At 33.5% G+C, this 21473-nt stretch overlaps 1 protein-coding gene across 1 annotated transcript in view; it reads right to left on the bottom strand.

The window, feature by feature from the left end:
• Positions 1 to 21473, bottom strand: part of Cacna2d1 (calcium voltage-gated channel auxiliary subunit alpha2delta 1) — a 448394-nt gene that overhangs the window by 28637 nt on the left and 398284 nt on the right. Inside the window, 7 exon segments of the mRNA XM_078040138.1 lie at positions 7380 to 7440; positions 8123 to 8143; positions 9374 to 9450; positions 15807 to 15868; positions 18883 to 18914; positions 18917 to 18953; positions 20962 to 21033. Of these exon segments, the coding sequence (XP_077896264.1) occupies positions 7380 to 7440; positions 8123 to 8143; positions 9374 to 9450; positions 15807 to 15868; positions 18883 to 18914; positions 18917 to 18953; positions 20962 to 21033 (362 nt within the window).

Raw genomic sequence — 21473 nt, 5'->3', positions numbered from 1 at the left:
GTATTTTAAAGGAAGATTGGCTTTTGCCCTCATGCAGCTGCTGCACCTGGGGCCTTACGAATGCTACCAGTGCTCATAGTGACTGGCTTGTTTCACATTTAGGTATGGTGTTTACTGTTGCTTTTGCACTGTTGGCACAAGTATCAATATCAATACAAGGAAGAAGGCAAACAACATTTAATATCATTATGAAAATAACATGTACCCTCTGGAACCCATAGGGTCCTGCAAACCCTAATTTGATAACTGCAGTTTGAAATGATTTGGAAATTTAGAATAAACATAAGACAACATAAACACACACAAAAAGCTCAACAATGATAATTTTGTAGGTTAATACATCCAACAAAATAATCAAATATTCAATATAAAATATGAATAAATAGAAAACATCTTCAAATGCAAAACCTCAGAAAATAAAGCAGAACAGACAAACTGTTTGAACTTCAACAACAATGCAACATTCTTGGTTTACAAAAAGAGGCAAGGTTTAGAAAGTATAGCCAGGTGTGGTGGCACACATCTGTGGTCAAAGGTACTAAGGGAGGCTGAGGCAAGAGGATTCTGAGCTGGAGGGCAGGGTTGGCAACTTGGCAAAACTCAATCTCAAAAAAAAAAAAAAGTGTTTTTACATGACTTGAACTCTGAGATACTGAGAGAGCTAAATTTGACTTCTTCCCATAATGCTATGCTATTTTAGAAATAACACCAGCCTGTAAATCAAAAGACTAATACAGTGAATTATGATCTTACAGAATTAGAAGTTGGTGGCAAAGTTTAAGAAGGGCTAAACAAAATGTTGTAAATATTTTTTAATAAAACCATTTCTGGAATACTACTTTTATTTGCAAGCCATTTCTAAAATTATTTTGTTCACTTAATCTGGAAATAACCTTATCAAAAAATATGTAACATTTTAAAGGTGAAGAAATAGATTCAAAGAGGTAAAGAAATTTCTGCAAAGGCACTTAATATCATATCCCTTCTGAGGAGAAGCCTATCTTCAGATCCCTAACTAGTGTGTTTCCTTCACGAAATAAGCTTAGAATTTTCACTTTGTGAACTTTTATTGCCACAAAACTGGAAGCCAAAAGCATCTTTGACCTCTATCCATAGAAGGTTTTTTCGTGTTGTGACCACTCTACTTAGATAATTTTTTTTTTTAAATTCTTGCAGGCTCAGCTGTGCTCAATTTTAAACTAGTCTAAACATATTATCTACCTTTTGATGTTTAGTTGTGCAATGCTATGGACATGTTGAAACTACCAATAGAGAATTATTGAATCAAAATAGAAACAAAGTAGGAATAATTTATATAAGGGAAGCGGTGGAATGAGTTCCCCTGTAAGAATGATCCAGAGGACAACAGAGAATCACACACCACAGAGCGCCTGACTGAAGTTATTTGAGACATAGAATGTGTGACTAGACAGCCAGCACTATTGTTGGTTAGTGAGCCTAATGACTGTTCCCCACAAGGCTGGGAGCTTGAAAACTCAAAAAGTATCAATCATCCTTTCTTAAGTTCTGGTCCCAAAGGAGCCATGCTGTGACCTTGGGTGGCAATAACTGTGGTTAACAAAACAGCCAAGCCATTTCCCTCCAGAAACATGCAAAGACCTTCCTAATACACATTCTATATGACAATGTTTCTTGAAAAGAAGAAATCAATTTTGTGCACATTGATCATTATTAATTTCTCTCAGGAAGAAAATTCCTTAGTGTAGATGAGGCGATAAGATGGAGAAATGTTCAGATAACTATAAAGGTAAAAAATAAAACTTCAATTTGCTTAAAATTCCATCAAGGCCAGAAAGCTATGTCTTTTGGTCATTTTGTAATTCTGATTAATGGGATTTGTAATGTAAATGGCTTTGAAACTAACCACAAACCTGAAGGAACTTTGAAAGAACTATGGTGTTAGAAATTTGGCAAATTAGCGAAAGTCTACTATTAGTGTGTCCTTGTTCTTTTCCTATTTTTCAATAAATTCTATTATATTCCAAAAAATTGGCAAATTATTTCTAGAATATCCAAAGGGAGTTTTTTTTTACTTTCTGCTCAAGAATATGTATAATGTAGGTCATACATCATAATTTAGCAGTTAACTATAGGCTACCACATATTGCTATTTCTTTCTCATCCTAACTCCTGCTTATTTCTGCTTATCCAAGAAAATAGTAAAATTAATCCATGTTTTAGACTTTGCATGCTCTCTTGATAGGTAGTAGACAGATGTGTGCAGTGCAACATGTATTTAAGGGAAGAAGTCTATAATGTGACCCCACTGGGCTGACCTCTGGATGCTTTATTTAAAAAGAAATTTACCTGCAGCCCTGCCTGGATTAAGCCACTAGGATATATTACATTGCTCAGCAAACAACCTGTTATCCCCAGGCTTGAAATGCTAATAAGAAGAACAAGGTTATCCTATCAATTTTGTGACCAATCCACAGACCACTCACTCCCTGAGTGCTAAAACTCAGGGAGATCAGAATAATTCCCTTAATCATAAAATCTGTAAGTATAGATTTCAGTTAGAACTAGTCAGCATGGGCCAAAGTGACTTAGAGTTGCACTGGATCTTTTCCATGCACAGTAGGGACTTAGAAGTTTGATGCAGTCTTGCTGTCAATCAAAAATCTAGAAGTGGACCTGAGTGGGACTCTCTGGAATCCTCCTTGGCATCCCCCAATAATACTGGAGGGCAGCAGGTTCAGGCCCTCCTTTCCTTTCAAAGGACCCACTCTCTCCCTAAGTCACTTTTTCCATCCCTTCTAATAAAGTTTGCTATTCTTTTCTCAAGTCTCCAGTCTTGCCTGGAATCCTCTCAGACAAGAAAAGAATTCTGAGTAGGGACTGCTGCTTTGTTCTGGCTCTGCCAGTGGTGGGTCACCTCTGCAAAGTTATGACTGCATGCCTCTTAAAGATTGGAATCTTGCTCCATGCATTTACATTCTCAGTGTTTTCCTTTCATAGTAGTTTTAAAATTGAATGAAACTGAAGCCATTGTCTATTAATCAGAATCCAATAATTCATTTAGAAATTAACAAAAATGGTTTATGCTCAAATTTGCCAGCTATTTTAAAACACTTTTTAAACAGCCTTTATTAAATAATATTCCTCATACAGCTACTAATACCTCCTACTACAACTTTAAAGATAACTAATACTTATTTAGAGTTCATATCTTATTAAGAGCTATGATAAATACTTTCTAGGCATTATCTTATTTAAAGTAATAAGAACTCTATAAGGTAGGTATTATTTTGCAAATTAAAAAACTAAGGTATAGAGGATTTGAGTAATAGCCACAAAAATGAACACCTGAAAAGCAGACTCATATATGTACAGTCTTGCTCTAAAGCTTGCCCTATTGTTTCTCATTAAATATAGCATCAGAAAAAACTTTACAACAGCCACACAAATATCTCTATTCTTAGTTTTATTTCCTAAACTCCAATTTTATATCACTTTGAGTATATATTCGATATTCACTTTTCCAAGAACTCTTCCCTACAAAAATTGTACTGGGTGTTCTTTTGAGATCCCTTTGCATTTACATCTTCAATGTACATATAATAGCTTGGAGTGCCAAGAAAATTGGGTCAAATCTCATCTTATTTAACATATCTAAAAGTGTTTCCTGATCTGTGAAATGGGATCATAATACTCATTTATTATAGAGTTATTATTACAGAACAGGAAATATTCTGTTCAAAACAGCGTTTAGCATATATTGAGGTGAACACTCATTGATTTGTCCTAAAAGCTACAATTCTTCCATATTCAGGCTGCTCTCCCAAACACACACATGAATTCAATTTAAGCAAATTGAAGTTGCTGTATTGTATCAAATATTACTTAGGCCACAGAAATAGTCCATATGCTAATTTCTTTGGACTAAACAAAATCCATTGCCTAAGAATTAGAAATTGGAATTGAGAGATGTATTCATCCTCTTTGTGTGCACCTGGATTTTTATTGTCTTTTCTGACTGTCTTAGGATGAAACTGAGAAAATCAGTCTGCTATTCAGTAGCAGAGAGAATTGAAGAAGCTTCCAGAGATAACAGATCTGAGATGCAGAGAGAATTTGGTCAACACACTAGGGCTAATTTTAATCTCTTCTTACATTTTTGCTATGTTAATGTTTATTTGAAAATTCCTCTTTTCTAGCTAATGTCATCCTTAATATTTGGAATATAAAGGAGAACACTGAGAATATTATTCTTTCTAGTTGAAACTGGTTTTAGTAGCTTTAAGTTATTTGAAATAACAAAGTGAAAGTTGTCCAAAGGTACTTGTGTGTGAAAACTGCTAATAAAATTCCAGGGATTATGGTTAATCATATGATTTAAAAAATATTCTTCATATATTTATTTACCATCTATAGCATGCCAGGCAATGGATTTGATATTGGGCACTGGATGGTAATTCAAATAGACATATTCGTGGCTCTATCAAGGAAAGTCAATAAAATGAAATGTGGTCAGTGCTTTGATAAGGGAACTAAAGCAGTCAGCAGGGATGCATGATCTAATGGAGATGGAAAGGAAATTCCTTGATTAAGAAGCTTTGAGGCTGAGGTTTAGAGTGGGGTGATAGAGTACGTACTGTAGAAAACAGAAAAGAAAGTAAGTGGAAGATGGCAAAGAAAAGCACCAACATTGACAATAAAAACAGTGGATTTAGGAACTGGGAGAAGTTTAGTGTGTCTAGAATTTAGAGCAGGGACAGGCAAACTGTTTCTCAAAGGGTCACGGAGTAAGTGATTCAGGCTCTGTGGGCCTTAACGTCTGTGCCGGGACTGCTCGACTCTGCCTCTGTAGCAAAGACCGTCAGAGACAATATAAAAAATCAAGCACATGTTCTAGTGCTCCAATAGAGCTCACTGCATAAAACAAGCAGATGGTCTGAAAGCCCCTGATTTAGAGGCTGGTGACCACATTGGTACAATGAGACCTGGTAACAGAGCACTTGGAAGTTATGATATAAAGTACAGACTGTCATGAGGGCAATATACAGCAACTGGTTAGTATTAAGTTGATGTAAAAAATACTATTCATATTTTAAAATAGTCTCAGAATAAGGACAGGACTGGGAAGCAAAGTGGATGTGTAAATGTATGGAGAAGTTGGAGGGGGCTGGAGTATCTAGGGGCAAAAAAAGCAGTACCTGAACAATGCAAAACAGGTGACAGTGACAGGTGCATGTGATGCTCATGAGGTAAAAGTGGCACAGTGTGGTGAGTGCTGAGCCCTTGGATCTAAGGGCAAGGGAGCAGTTGAGGGCAACACACAGTTTCAAGACTGCCATTTGGGAGGGTGGTATTTCCTTCATGACACAATACACAGAGAAGAGCCTCCAAAGAGGAGAGATATTTACAAGGCATGGAATTTGAAGCATAATCAACAAATATTCCTGCAGGTTTTCATGAGATATGACTATCTCATACTGAAATATGTAAGGTAGACAAAGTCTGAATAGGGATACATGTGATTCTGTGTTGTGACGTAATGTCAATAAACTGCTCATGATGTCTACTTTTGCTTCTAGACATTGTGGCCATTATGTTAGATTTGGGAGCCATCACCCTACACTGCAGGCAAACATGGTAGCTTGTGGTGTGAAGGCAGATTCAAATAAGAGAACCTAGGCAAGTATCCTTTGCAGCAACCTCATGTGAGTGGTCAGCAGAGGAGCCAGAGAGGGAGTAAGAGAACCAGAGCAGTGTGACATCAAGAAAGAGGAGGAAGAGAAGGCAGAAGGTAACATTCCAAGTATTTTTTTCCCTTTTATTTTTTTCAATTTTATTTTATTTTTTTTGTTCTTCTTAGTTATACATGACATTAGAATCCATCTTGATAAAATTATAGAAGCATAGGATATAACGTATTCTAATTAGGACCCTGGGCATGATGGTGGGGTATACTTAGGTATAGTCACATATGTTCATAGGAAAATATGTTAGATTTATTCTGTTCTCTTTCCTATTCCTATCCCTCTTTGGCTTTCATTCCCCTTTGTCTAATTTAATGAACTTCTGTCCTTCATCTTTCCCCTTTTATTATGGTTTAGCTTCCACATATCAGCAAAAATTTCAACCTTTGGATTGTTGGGGATTGGCTTATTTCATTTAGCCTGGTATTGTCCAGATCTATCTATTTACTGGCAAATGTCATAAAGTCACTCTTATTTAGGACTGAGTAATATTCCATTGTGTGTATATACTACAATTTATTTATCCATTCATCTGTAGATGGGCATCTAGGTTTGTTCAATAGCTTAGCTATTGTGAATTGTGATGCTATAAACATTGATGTGGTTATGTCTCTATAACATGCTGATTTAAATTTTTTTGGATATATGCTGAGGAGTGGGATAACTGGGTCAAATGGTGGAATTTTTTGAGAAATTACTGAGCAAGCTTTTTAACTGCCAATTTTTTAAAATGTTACATTTACTCCCTATTTCAAGTAGAATCAGAATTCAGAAATTTTCTTACATAAAAATAAAAGAGTAATCACTGAGAACAATTTTTATGAGCCCTTTGGGGTTCTTAGAATAATTTCTTCAAGATGTCTGAAAAATCAATAATACAAACCTTGACATCTATTTAATACTTTATCCTACACTAATGAGAATGCTGTATGTGTGTGCTATAGAGTAGGAGTCAAAAGCTAAGAAAAAAAGAATACTCATGGATTATTGCATAGTTTCAAATAATCATAGAAAAGAGAGGTAGGAATAAAAGCTACATATTAGGGATAAAGAAAGGAGATTATAAGAGAAAATTAAAATTGAATAGGAGAAAAAAGTTCATGTGGATAATCATGTGAGGCAATGTCACAATATTAAAGTAGTTCCCCAGAAATCTGTGTTAAACAAAAATCAATTATGAGTTTCAAACTTTCCAAATGTTTGTGTATAAATACACATCTGTATTTGCACATATCTATGTATACTTATGTATGCATATGTATGTGAGATAAATATATATGTCATATTTTTGCATATGTGTATAAATATGTGTGCATATACAATGTATATATTCAAAAGTGCAAATGCATCAATACATAATTCTCCACTACTATTTGGTGTATTTTTAGTTCCATAAGAGCAAAGTCTACATCTATCCTATTCACCATTGTGTGCTTGAATTATACATAGCAATTGTTCAGTAAGTATCTGAATGAATAAATGAATGGATAACCAGGATATTGTACAGTTTTAAAAAGTCATTGTCTTAGGTTTCATAATTTGACATAAGATTAACCCAAAGTAATTTTGACTCCAATTTAGAATATCTGTTAAAGGACTTACCCAACCAAAAAGCTATAAAAAAGGAAAACAAAACATGAAAAGCCCCAAACCAACCTTGGTGCTATGAATGTATAGCCAGATTCTTCAAAGTTATCTGGCTTCAGGGTTTCGGAATCTGCAAAGATAATGTCACAGATTAAATAAACAATAAGTACCCATTCCAAGATTCTATGACAATAAGAATGCATTAGAAAGATTACCTAGTAAGAAAAATTAAAAAAATAAAAACAGACTACTTACATCCAAAAGGTGAAACAAATTAAAAACCATAAAGGTCCTTAATGCTTCCCAATATAGTAATAATGCCATATCATGGATTTACTTAACTACCTGATTACAACAGATATACCAGATAAAATTCAGTCTACATTTTTCCCATTCACTAGCCACAGTACAATCAAATATCTTTTAAAGAAAACTTCAGATCAATGTTACATTAAGTATTTTATTTCAAATAGCAATAAAAAAAGTTTACCAACATTATGATACAAAATGATTTTAATAAACTTAATGTATTTATTCAATTAATAACATTATTCATTTTAGGTATTAATTAGTAAGTGGAAGGATAAAAAACACAATTTTAATTTTAAGAAAAAAACTTGAACATGAGACAGGTTGCATATGAAAAACGCAAGCATATTCTTCCCCATTTTTGCTGCTAAGGTTTGAGTGACTGTGGAGGAGAATCTAGCAAATGAGAAGCACAGAGGATAATATCCAATAGGAATGAAAATATCAGTGGAAATGTCAAGTGTACTTAAGAGAAAGAAACTGAGCAACAAGAAAATACTTGCCCTTCATTTTGCCCTTTTTTGCTGTGAAAATCCATCAGAAAGAGAAAGCAGGGAAACAAAAAAAAAAGAGGGTAAAGCAAAGGGGGTCACAAACAATATTTTATTCAATGACTTTCTTGAATAAAAATATTGTGCATAGATCAAAGGTTCATTTATGTACAGCTGTAGTCTGGAAAAAAAAGACATTTTTGAAGGCTGGAAGGTATGTCCTGGTAATTTTACTAGATTACCCTTTCTGTACTGTGGTTATTTCAAGGGTCTGTTTTGCAAAGTGGTTAATGCAGGTGCAAATACCCAAGATATCAGCCTATTAATGGAAGCACTTACCAATCATCAAGGAATCCCTAGTTATCCCTCATTTGTCAAGTGAAGGACTAGCTCATGCAAAACTGCTGGTTGTTAAAAGACCATCATATCTATTAAGTGAAAGTGCAAATATAAATTTATAATATACCACAATATTCTATGAACACCAGGCCTGTAGAGGTTAAAAAAACAGATCCAATACAGAAATGAAGGAAACTTTAGTTTATTCTCAAGCCAGATGTACAAAATATAATGTATATACATATTTTTTCTTAATCCTAACAGAAAAAAATTTAGGGTGTTAATAATGAATGAACAGTATGCAAAGGATATGATGGTCATTTTACTTTACTAAATCTAGTCACCCCAAACAAAGATGAACAATGACTGGAAATATGCACTAGTGTTCATAATTACTCCACATTCCAAATGATGCTCATTAAAAAAAAAATCGGTTTGAGTTACTGAGACATTAATTTGGATTATGGAAAGAAAGTTAATTGCCAAGCACAATATTATTCTAGCCAAAGGCAACAGAAAAAATAAGTGAAAGGAAAGATAAGAAAAGGAAAAGCTTTACTAGCACAGAGCCATGAGTAGAGACCATGTTGATAATTAGCATGTGAAACATTGTACACCAGCTAGCAGACCCTTAAAACGACAGCAACAGAGGACACAGCACTGCAATGATTCTATGAGCACATAGCAAGGCAGGGAAGGGTGGTGGGGACTGCCAGTGAGACTGGAGTACCTGCTCATATTCTATCCATGTAGAATATTTCTTGTTCCTTGCATGTTTGGAATGGGTTAGAATCATTGCTGTAGATTTGGTAATAACACCTACTAAAATATATAAGCCTTGGGTATTCCAAAATCTAGACGTATTTAAACATCTGAGACTAGGAGATAACAAATAGACCCTGACGTGGCTTTCACAGTACTTACATCTGGCCTGAGTTATTGTCTCTTCTATTTTGGCTTTTATATAGTAAAAACTGTAGGTTGGTAATACCAAGGCCAAACTGCAATAGAAACAAGAGAAGCATAAACACAAACAAACAAAAATGAAACATAACTTAAAAAAAAAAGACACATCAAGTTCATGGGAAAATCCAAAGATCTTCCTCATGGGAGGGAAAGGACATATTACTTTGACAAGAAAATGCATTCAGCAAATAGAGTACTTAATTTTGGTCTTGCCATCCAGAGTCATCCAACTTTCTATATTGTAGGGAATCAGGAGACATGTGGAAAATAAGCTAACAAATGCATCCATAAATTAGCTGAGGAAGGAATGTCAAGGGGTTCCTACTGTATTTTCAGGCAATTATTTTAAAATACTTTGAATTTTGACAAAAAATAGAATACTAAGATTATTTTTATTAAGTAAGTAGACCATACCAATTAGTTACTCCTCATCAATGTATTTATACGGTATTCAAATGTTTTATACCAAATAGATACCATTAAAAATTATAAATGGAAGAATTATTATTACTACTACTGCACAGTGCATAAGGTCATCTGAAATATAACATTTTTAGGGGTTAAATATCTACTACTTTAAAACTCTAATCCTTGGGCAAGTTTTCCAGTGTTTGCTGGTGGGCAAATTCAGATCCATTATAGCACTAATAGATATTAACTGTTTGCTTCATTATTTCTTACCCAATTGTACAACTAAATTCATTTACTGTGGATATTCCAAATGATCTGGTGGATTTTTGTGTCTAACAAAGGGAAATACATTCTAAATTCAGTAGCTTATGAGATTTAAAGAGTTCCTTTAGTCTCATGGTAGATGTCCCAATGGGAAGACAGTTTTAGGGCAAATTTTAAGTCAAATTCAGAATGTTTTAGACACAAAAAATGTAAACTAGCCATTTATCCAAAATTGCCTTAATGACTGTTCAAAATAAAACATTGTCAGGCAAGTAACATTTCTCAATTTGAAATAAACAATTAATAAAACTATTAAAAGTTCAAAATATGCAATTTCTAATAATACAACTTTTTATGTGTAAAATGATTCTACTCTCATACTAGCTAACACCCATATGTGGGACATACCTAATGATCCTATATCCCCATTTGCAGTTACAAATGACTTTTGCTATGCTCTGAATATAGAAAGGAAACTTGTAAGCTAAAAGTAAAAAAAAAAAAAAAAAAAAAAAGAGGGGTATCTCTAAGGGGCCCAACATAACCACTTTCTAAAAGTAAAACTTGATTAATATGACCAGTTGAGTCACTGACATACATTTTTAACATTTACTCCAAATTTTAGTAATACAAAGGAAAAGGTGTACATTCTAGGCTTTTGAGCATTTTTTGGCACTTCTAGATCCTTGAAATCACTCAAATCTCATGTATCACCAGCTTTGGAAAAATCTAAACTGTAATCTCATTTATGTGTCCTTTGTGGACAATATGGAGTAAAACTATAAATTTTCAGATTTTTTCTTATTATGAATATAAATATTAAAATTGTCCTTTGTAAAAAGGAAAAAAATACAAGAGCCTACTTGCTTAAATTTAATTATGCAATAAAGATAGCAAAATAAGTGGATGTTTGTTACTTCTGATTCCCAAATCTTTTGCCATTGTTAAATAATTTATAAGACTTTCCTTACAGGAAAAGGTCAGGGAAATAAAATGTTCTGTAGATTTAATGAAAATTTCTATATTAATTTCATAGGTAACTTCAAGTGGAGGCAGAGATTAAAATTAAAATAAGCAGCGTAATCAGTCTGAAAGCAAGATGACCTTTCATGATTCGCTTGCCATTTAGAAAATGTAGAGTGGAATTACTGGGCATTTGAAGATTGTCTCCTACAAATTTCTCTCAAGGGAAATTAGGACATTTTTATTGCTCCATCAGCCTTATTGCTAAGAGAAACTTCTAATTAAAACCAATAACGTTATATCATGCAACTGCTACAGTGTCACTCTGTAAGCTTGTGTTACATCTCATGTACCACAAAATAGTGTGGGAATTCAAGAGGAACACCATAAATGTTTTAAAATTGGTATATCAAATATACATTTTATTGGCCTGCAAGACTAATGCTGTTATCCAGAGCTACAATCCTTTCTATAGAAAAAGTGTTATACTTTATCTTCAACTCAAGCCAACAGTTATTTCTACCACATAATGCCAGATAAGATCTTTACAAACATTCAGAGTTAATGGTGCTATCATACACAGTACTTGCTGTCTCTCTCCATATAAACCCAATAAACCAAGACAGCTTTATTTCCTCTTGGAGATTAAAGTTCAATAAAGCAAGTGGCCACCAGATGGATGGTTGAGCCCATGCAACATTTATGTGCCCCATAAACACAGTTAACAGAGTTAAATAGAATATCACACACACTTTTCAACTCAATAATCTATGTCAAAGTAAATTTTATTAAAAAGAGAAGGCTTTCTATTAAAACAATTAAATTACTATAATACAGAAGATGGTACCTAACTTGGATCAAAATTTATGGAGCCAGAAATTACCTTTCTGAAATTTGGTATCTCATTCATTAAATCTAAACATATCTTTTGTTCAACTCAGATGTGATATTTTGTTCTAAACTGCTGCTTGTGAATTTGTCTAGAAATTCAGGGAAGTGTTTATAACAGGAGTAGATTCAATTTAGCCCAGAATTAGAGACTTGGAAAAGAGAATATATGAGGAAAACATGCCAAAGTGAAGGAATCAGGGCCTCTTTGGAGAAAAACGAAATGTATAATAATGGAAATCACAGAAGTGACAGGGAAGATAGCTTAAGTGTGAAATGTGTGATAGGTATACCAGCCTTGGAAGTCTAAATGTGATATTTTGTGAACAGGGAAAGACAATGAATTTGAGGAAACATTAATCTGCCCACACTTTGTATTATTCCTGAGTGTGTGAGGGAAAGGTTAGATAGAGTGTAGAATCCATTTGTGAGATAATTACACCTTCAACCAGGGTATAAGAAAAATTTTATAAACCCCCAAAGTGTTCTTATAACAGCAGTAGAACCAACCACCATGGCTGCCTCATTGTCAGGGACAAAGTGGTGCAGCATTCCTAACTCAGATCTGGTTCACCTGAATAACAGAACACAGTGCACATTCTCACTCTCAAGAGACAGGGCTCCCTGCTGCCTTCTTTACACCTTTTAGTGAGTTTATCCTAAAACTGAAAAATGGCAATAATTGAGAAAGAGGGAGGAAAAAGAATAATATGTATGTGTGTATGAAGATTGTGTAAATGTAAAGAGATGCCTAGATAAAAATTAGAGATAGGAATTAGTAGACTGAAATAAGTAAAATAATTAAAATAGTCATTCTAGCGTTTCTTAATAAATCCTAAAACATGTCAAAATCAAGAAAAGGAAGAAGGACTGGCATGTGTCATGTAAAGACATTAATATGTATGTTTTTCTCTTCTATATCTACTCTATATACCATTCCAGGAACAAAGAGACAGGTTCCTATGATAACAACATGTAGCTCTAGAAATATTCTCTAGCACTCTTGGCTCCCCTTAAAGGTTATGTGTATGTTATGAGGAGCTGGAAAGGAAAGAAATATAAAAAGAAATACTTGAGGCCACCGCAGCCTATTAGTTAGGATACATGTTAATTGCACAGAAATATGTCACAAGAGACTTTCATGTTTCCTTATTGCAATGGAAGTTTGGGACATTATATGAATCTGACAGAATGAGACAGACTGGAAATTTCTCTGGTTAAATTTTTTATCAACTTCAAATAGAAATTCTTCAACTCTGGACATATTTATAGAGTGCCTACTATATGCCACTGCCAGAAAGCTGATAAATTCAGAAAACACAGGGAAAAGTCATTGCCCCTTAGAACTTAGTAGTAAAAGAAGACAAATGAGAATCAAGAATATCACTGGGTGCATTGGCACATGCCTGAAATCCCAGTGACTAGGGAGGCTGAGACAGGAGGATCGCAAGTTCAAAGCCACCCTCAGCAATGGTGAGGCACTGAGTAACTCAGTGAGACCCTGTCTCTAGGCCTGGGAATGTGGCTTAGTGGTTGAGTGCCTCTAAGTTTAATCCCCAGAAACCCCTTCCCACAAAAGAAAATATCATTATATGTATTGTATGGCTAATGTATATGTGCCTGTGTTTAAAGTAAAAGATGATGTTATGGAAAACACAAAGCAGAGGAAGGAAACATGGAGTATGGTGAGACACTTACCATTTTAATTAGGATGGTTGGAAAAGGACTTTCTGAGGAAATGAAAAGTAAGCAATAACATGAAGATGAGGATATAAGCATATGGTCTATCTAGGAAAAATCATGTGGGGCAGAAGTCACTTCAGGAATAAATGCAATGAGACAGAAGAGTGCCAGCGTTTATGAGCAGCAGCAAGGGGAACAGTATGGCTTAACCAGAGCATGTGCAGTGGACAATGATTTAGAGAGGTGGCGGTGAGTGAGATCCATGGTTTAGGGCACCATGGTGGTCCTCTGGAAGCTACACCAAATGAGACAGTAAATTATTGGGAGGTTTTCAGGTGTTAAGCTCACTCATTTTAGTGTGTTGAGAATATCAACAGGAACAAAAACAGAGGTCCAGACGTAAACAGCTATGTACTGGCAGGGGAGTGGGAATTCTTTTCATTTCTATTTTCACAGTAATGGAGGCAAAGACACCACCCAAGGAAAAAAGAATGGATGAGGAGTATTATGGGTTTGAAGAAAAAGAAGAAACTGTCATCAATCATCTATAAGCATCCTATATTTCCTGGATTATTGAGAACCCCAGGCATTATTAAGGCCCACTTGAGATAAGTGTTCACCAATTTTAGGTGATATGGGTTTGTAAATACTTTGCTTCAACCATTTTTAGTGGAGTGTGGTTATAATTGAACTTAACCAGAATTGGTATTTTGTCAAACCTGAAGGAAGTCTGATAAAGGGACTTGGGCTGGGGTGTGTGCAAGAAAGTGAACATAGGATCCAAGGAATTTCTGTCAAATAAAGAGGGTCACAAGGACAGTAGAAAGGGAGAAGGGATTGCTGAGTTTTTAATCTCAATTTAGACAAAGGATTGCTGTCATCAGGTTACTTGTGAGAGAGGTGGAAATCTAGAAAGTGATAATCAAAGGTTGGATGAAGACATCTCCATTAGATTATGAAGGAGTTGCAGATGACACTATAAGAGCTATGGAACATGACTTTGGAATAAATGGGTAAGGCTGAGGATGACAATATCAGTAGAGGACAGGAGGGAAAAAATGGAAGTTTGGGCACCAGAAAACTCATCTATATAAATACTACTTGAAATGTAGAGCATAGACCTAGTTAATTTGCAAATAATTATTATCCCATGAACAGAAAAATTCAGAAATTGAAAGTAAATATTTAGGAAATTTTACAGCAATGTGACAGGCTAACTCTGTCTATGGAATCTAATGATAAAATTTACAGCTTGTATTTTTAAACTGCTTTGAAATTTTTGTTTTACTTTATGCCAGTGTCCATATGTTATAATAATTTGAAAAATACTGATCTATATGAATGTAGGAGAGACTGATAATGAGGCGATCTTATAGGAATAAGAGGGATACAACTGCTAAACAGAGAAAGGTGGATAGTGTAGTCTGGTGACATGAGATTCAAAGATGGGAGTTCCTTTTAATGAGGAAAAAAGAGAGAAGGAGTAACAAGAATGATGTACTCATATAAACTTCAGTATTATGAGGATACAGGGAGCCGGGCCAGAGGGAAAGCAGTGAGCTGGGAGGGGAATTAAAGTGATAAAGTGAAGGAAATGCTCAGCAGGTTTGGAGAAAGGGAGGAATCTTCCAAGAGATGATCAGGGATTAGGCTGTCTAATTCTCCAAGCTCAGCTAATGGGATAGATCCTGATATTAATGAACTGCTATTCAGTGGGAGCAAATTACATCAACTAAGTCTTTTATAACAGATGCTATGTGGAGAAAATAAGCTGTTCTTTTAGGTTAATTTGCAACTTAAATGCAAGTAAAATAAGCAAAATCCCAACTTAAAAGAGGAAGTCAGTGGAAGTGACAGCTATAAAATATTATGGGGATTTTTGTCAACATTTATTAGTAATATAATTAGACAAAAAAATACAGATTTAAAACATATGTTTTTATTGACAGATTTGAATATTGCTAGCTTTCCCCATCTTTTCTGTCTTGAAAAATCAGGTGCTATAACTTTAATACATTTTTACAATGGAGAGAGAGAGTAACTTTCTATTGGAAATCACATTGAAAATAGCTTATGAAAATGCAAAGACAATATTCATACACTGAAAATGTGGCTACTAAAAACTAGAAAAAGGCATTGAACATTCTTTTTCCATAATACACATATAAATGTAATTAATTACCTGTAATCTGTGCCATTGACAGGTGTCCATGTGTATGTCCTGTTTCCTTTATCAATATATCTCTAGAAAAAAGTTTGACTTCATTATTATCAACTCATATCTGCATGAATTCATATGAGGAATGGAGTAATAATATTTACTTATAAACTCTGCAGTCATTCATAGCTTTCTTCATAAATGTATGATAGAATCTATCCTAAATTCATTTTTTTCCCATTATGGGTGTGTGTTTGAAAGAAAATCAAAATTTTAGAACAGAAATAAGTATCCAGATGATACAATTTAAGGAGTTAAAAGTATTAGATCTTAACAGTTTATGCCAAAGAGAAAGAAAACCTGAAAATATTTTCTGAAAACCAAAGTTTAATAATGAAAAAGACCACGACTCAAATATTTTCATTTTAGAGTACAGTTAAGAGTGAGTAGGAATATCAGAAAATGAATGTAATCAGTGTGGCTAGATCCAAATTAGTATATTATTACTGTTCTTACTAAGCTTTAATTATGGTATTATTATGGTTTGTTAAGAGGCTAATTACTCGATGTCACTGAAGTTTAGGAAGACACCTAATCTAATAGAGAAAGGAAATGCCTAGCTAAATAACTTCTCGGATATAAAATCTTTCATATGCAGCTATTGAGTAATGGTATAAAGTCATTCTCGATCTTTCTTCCTTTAGGTACAGTAATGGCACATATGCGACTTTTAATTTTGTCAATTATCTCCAGCTTTATTATCCTCACCATATTAAAAATTTTGTGGAAGGGTTATTCAGCTTTATGCACCATGCTAAATATCTTACTGTCATTTATCTCATTTACTCAAACCCTAGGAGTAGATATTATTTCCCATATTTTATTGATCAAGAAATAAGCCTTAAGAAGGTGACAATGCACTTACAATTTCAGGGTTAAGAAAAACATCTGAGGCCGAATCCACTTCTATAATGACTATTTAATTTTGCTTTTATACATCAAACCCTCCTATTGCTCTGTGTGGGTGTGTGTGCACGTGTGTGTAGGCGTATGTATGGTGGATGGAAGAATGGGTGGACAAGATTATTTTGAATGAGTAAAATTCCTAGAAGAATTAAAATGACAATATGTACGAATTTGCTACTACTCAGAAAAAAACATGGCAAGTAATATCAGGTGAGAGAAATAAAACTATGAAATCATTTTTAATTATAATAGCAAAAATTATTATAATCTTGTTTAGTGTTCAATTTTAGCAATTACACAGACAATTTTAAGCATGCTTGGTATCTAATTTTTAGTCATAAAATTCTTTTTCCAACTTTGTAAAAAGGTTGGGGATATTATCAAATTAGCTTTTCAAACTATTTTCAGGTTCATACAAATCAGACTTAATTGGACATAAATTTAAGCAGAGATGTGTAACTCTGTTTTAAACCTATTTTAGTAGTAACATTAAAATGAACAGTAATGCATAACATGAGAGTTTGCATCTTTTATGTTAAATTTCTGATTACTTCTACTTATTTATCCCATATATTTATTTAATTTTTTGCAGAATAGTTGGATTCTTGAAAGACATGACTTTGAAGAAAATGTTTACAAATTAATTTGAGATAAGTGTGGGTAAAAACTATTTAATAAATCAAGAAAGGCTCTGTGGGAAACATTTCACATGTAAAGAATTTTAAATTATTTGTGACTCATAATGCCAGATATTTTGAGATGTGCTGAGGTTCCAATCACAAAAATGGAGAATGGTGTAAAGAAAAATTACACGATTTTCTACAACAAAAGAGGATGAAATTCACAGTCACTTCTCAGCTTATATACTCATTCATAGGATAAACAAATTTTCTTTAATTGAATATACAAAAACCTAGAGGGTGTTTATATTTAATTGAAGGTTAGCAGCTATATCTACTTTTAATTGTGCATTCAAGAAAAAGAAATCTAAAATTTTAAAGATGTATAAGTGGACATTAGTCAAAGAAAGGAATCTGCAATAATATGAAGGAGGGAAAATATCAATGTAAGTAAATAGAAAGAAGATAACTTGTAAACTGAGGAAAGAATGTGCAGGTCACAGTTCTTGGAACAACACAGAGAGGTCATCGGTACTGTTGAGTAGTTTATATCCTTCATGCAGGGAGTGAAAAGGAAAAGAGCATGGCTAAAGTCTAAGTCAATACTGAGTAGATAGCTCAATAAAGACTGAAGTGTATATATACCTCCTCATGCTCTGGTAAGAGGGACTCATAATGATATTAAAATGAGAAAAGCCATGTGCTAATGAAGGACCACATTTAGAACCTAGGTCCATCTTTAGAAACATCTGCTGAGGAATTGGGGAGAATCTGGGAAAAAAGTATGAGATTTAAGAGGGATGAATATAATTTATATATAAAAGCTAAGGTTAAAATTCCAGGCACAAAAACCTCTGAGTCCTATATATATTTGAGATACTCAAATATATGAATGTCCTTTTTCATTCCACATGACTGATTAATGGTTAGCTATTCCTTATCCACAAGAGATCTTACATATAAACATAAAGAAATATGTTTACTAAATAAGTCAGTGATAAATGAGGTCAGTTGTGCTAGCTCATATTTTAATTTCAGATTTAAATGCAGGAAATCTATAAATAATAAAAAAGAGATAATTCCAACTACAAACAAACACAAAACAACATTCAGAACACAACAATTAGAACGTCTATACGCACAAATCATAAAACATACAGCTCTTCAATATTAACTTCAATTTTCATTGTTGCTTAAAACATAGCACAATATTATGTTGTATGTTTCATTTCTTATAATGATAAAATATACAGACATCAAATATAGCTTTCAATTATTTAAAAATATACATATATAAAAACTTAAAGCAATATTATTTCAAAAATATTTTGAAAAGAGTTGAAAATATCTTAGTAAAATATTCCCCTAGTTAAGAAGTGTCTTAAAAGAAAATTACTCATTAGAGACTTCCTTATTATATAAGTAAATATGAGATTAGCAGAAAGGAAAGACAAATTGTCAAGATCGATTATTATTAACACATACTTTAAGAATACAAAAGAATGAATTCTTACCTCATCTTGAGATTTAACCAGAGTTCTGAAGGTTTTTCTCCACTTTCTCCATCTATCATTTTATTTCGAATCTAAGGAAAACGAAACCAACTACTTTATTCAGGATCAAAGACCTATTGAATAATGTTTAAATATAAAATGGATCAGAGTTTGAAAACTTTAAAAATAAGGTTCCCAGAGAACAACTGCAACTGATAGTTATCAGTTGCAGTTGTTCTCTGGGAATTATTTTTTAAAGTTTTCAAACTCTGATCATTTTATATTTAAAATAACAAGAGCACCTGAAATAAATTTTTTTCAACCAATCATTAATTTTTGAAACATAAGAGTAAAAAAAAAAAGTAGTCAACTGTCTTATAGGCTGGCTACATTTACATGAAAAGTTCTCATTGAGAAAGAGAAATGTATATGCATTTACAGAACTAGCATGTACTATGGAATATTTCAAATTTCAACTTCATCTAATCAGTTTTATATGAGAAAGAATTTTTTATTTTTATTAGTGCATTATAATTATGCAGAACAATGACATTAATTGTTATATATTTGAACAGGTACAAAATATAATAATATAAATCTGTCAATTTTATTTCCCAATACTTTTTATCCATTATTCATTTTCTATTTGTCATCTCTGACAGTACAAATACAATATAAGCAAGCGATAGAGAGGATTATAAAGACCTACTAGGATTTAATAAAACAATTTAGCTTCCTTATAGGCAATTTCCCAAATTATAAAAAATGAATTAGGTCACATTAATTTACAAAATATTCATCTACTAGAAATTATCAAAATTTTTTTTAGCTTATTTTTCATTTTCTATAACTCAACTGGACACTTGCATTTGGCATTTGGTAACTACACATAATAAGTGAACAAACTTGGTGTGAAAAAAAAATTAAATGTGAAGAGTATGTGATTAGTCTAATTTAGTTAAAATACTTGAGGTCTGAAAAACACAAAAGGAAAGAGCAGAGAGCAGCTCCTTAGGAAAGTTGAATGTCCCATCAAGGCTCCAAACAAATGAAGACTTGACCACAAAGCAGATATTTTTCCGAGCTCTTTCTAGATATTATTTCATGCAATCATGAGGGGAAACTAAGGCTTAGAGAGACTAAATGTTGTGGTGACTGAGCAGGGAGGAGTTCAGACATCCATTTTGCCACCTCTACCTTATTCTACTTTATTGTATATAACACTTGACAGACAACTAATATTCATTAGCCAGTGAAAATGTCCTAGCTCTGTGCCACAGCCTAGGATAATCATAGTTAAATCTTATGGTTGTGCAATGAGGGAGTAAATTAAAATTATGTCATGACAAGTTTTAAAAGAAATACATAACTTTGGCATAGATGAAAGAAGAAGTGAATCCTTCTAAAAAAAAATACCCCAAACCTGTGTTCTGGAGTACAAGAGCCTACTCCTGCAACTTACTGAGTAACTTTTTATAGTTACTATTTAATTCTGTTTACTGCAAAGTTATCATCAGTGCAATAGATATAATAAAATGTTCCATATCTTTTTCAAAGGCTCTTGAAAATCCATGACTGATATCATGTACTTAGTGTTATTTTTAACTATTAACCCCTTATTATCATGAAAGACCCTCTCAGAGGAAGAGACATGTGATTTTTGTTTTGAAATAAAATAGAAATTTGCTGAGTAAAGTGTGCGAAGACAAATATGGCAGCTGCTCTGCTCATGTTTTCCTCATGTGGTCAGGTAGCTGGATGCCTCCCAACTCCTCTTTCAACTGTGTGGTAATGTCCATTTGTATGATTTTTATTGAATCTCTGTCCTTTTAGTATTGGAATAGTTAAAATACCTCTATCTTTGAAAGGAGAAAAACATTTAGGTCATACCCAACTTGAAATATTTATGTCTTCTCATATCATCCTTTGGATGAGGAGAAGATAGAACCTAGAAAATTTAAAGATAGAGGATATTCATCTTTGTGTGTGTGGTACCTAAGAGACAGCCTAACACAACACAGTTGCTGGACAGATACTTGAGGCATAGAAGAAGTGAAGCAGTGACCTGAGGTCTGCCTTTGTCCTGTTGATCACACTCACCTCTACTTTAATATCATTCTCTAACTCTGCATCAAGGAAATCCAATGTGACTGGCTCCTGAGATTTGGGGTTCTACACAGAAAACAATAACAACTAATTACATATGATATTATAAAATGATGCTGTGTACAGAGTTAATTTAATGGATATTTAAAGATGAAATTAATTCTCTAAAAGTTACTTACCTAAGATATATTAGTAATTGATAGAGGTATCTTCTTTCATATGCACATGAAACTATTTCATGAACATATGTACATGAAAGTAGAGAGAGCTAGAGATTGAGCTTTAAATGCAGTAGATTAATTGTAATTAATCATCAAATGAAAACAGTCTCACCCTAAGTGTTGTATTATACACTGCATTTATAATCACAAGCCTATGGGAATATGACTTTTGAAGATCCACTCACAACTTTCTTTCCTTTAATTAGAATGACAATATAATGCAAAATATAGCAATGTGATAATAAAACAAAGGCCATATGTAAGCATCCCAAGCTGTAGTTCAGA

This window comes from Ictidomys tridecemlineatus, chromosome 2 (genome assembly GCF_052094955.1).
Source record: "Ictidomys tridecemlineatus isolate mIctTri1 chromosome 2, mIctTri1.hap1, whole genome shotgun sequence".
Lineage (NCBI taxonomy): Eukaryota > Metazoa > Chordata > Mammalia > Rodentia > Sciuridae > Ictidomys > Ictidomys tridecemlineatus.
This window is presented reverse-complemented; position numbering and strand designations above follow the sequence as displayed.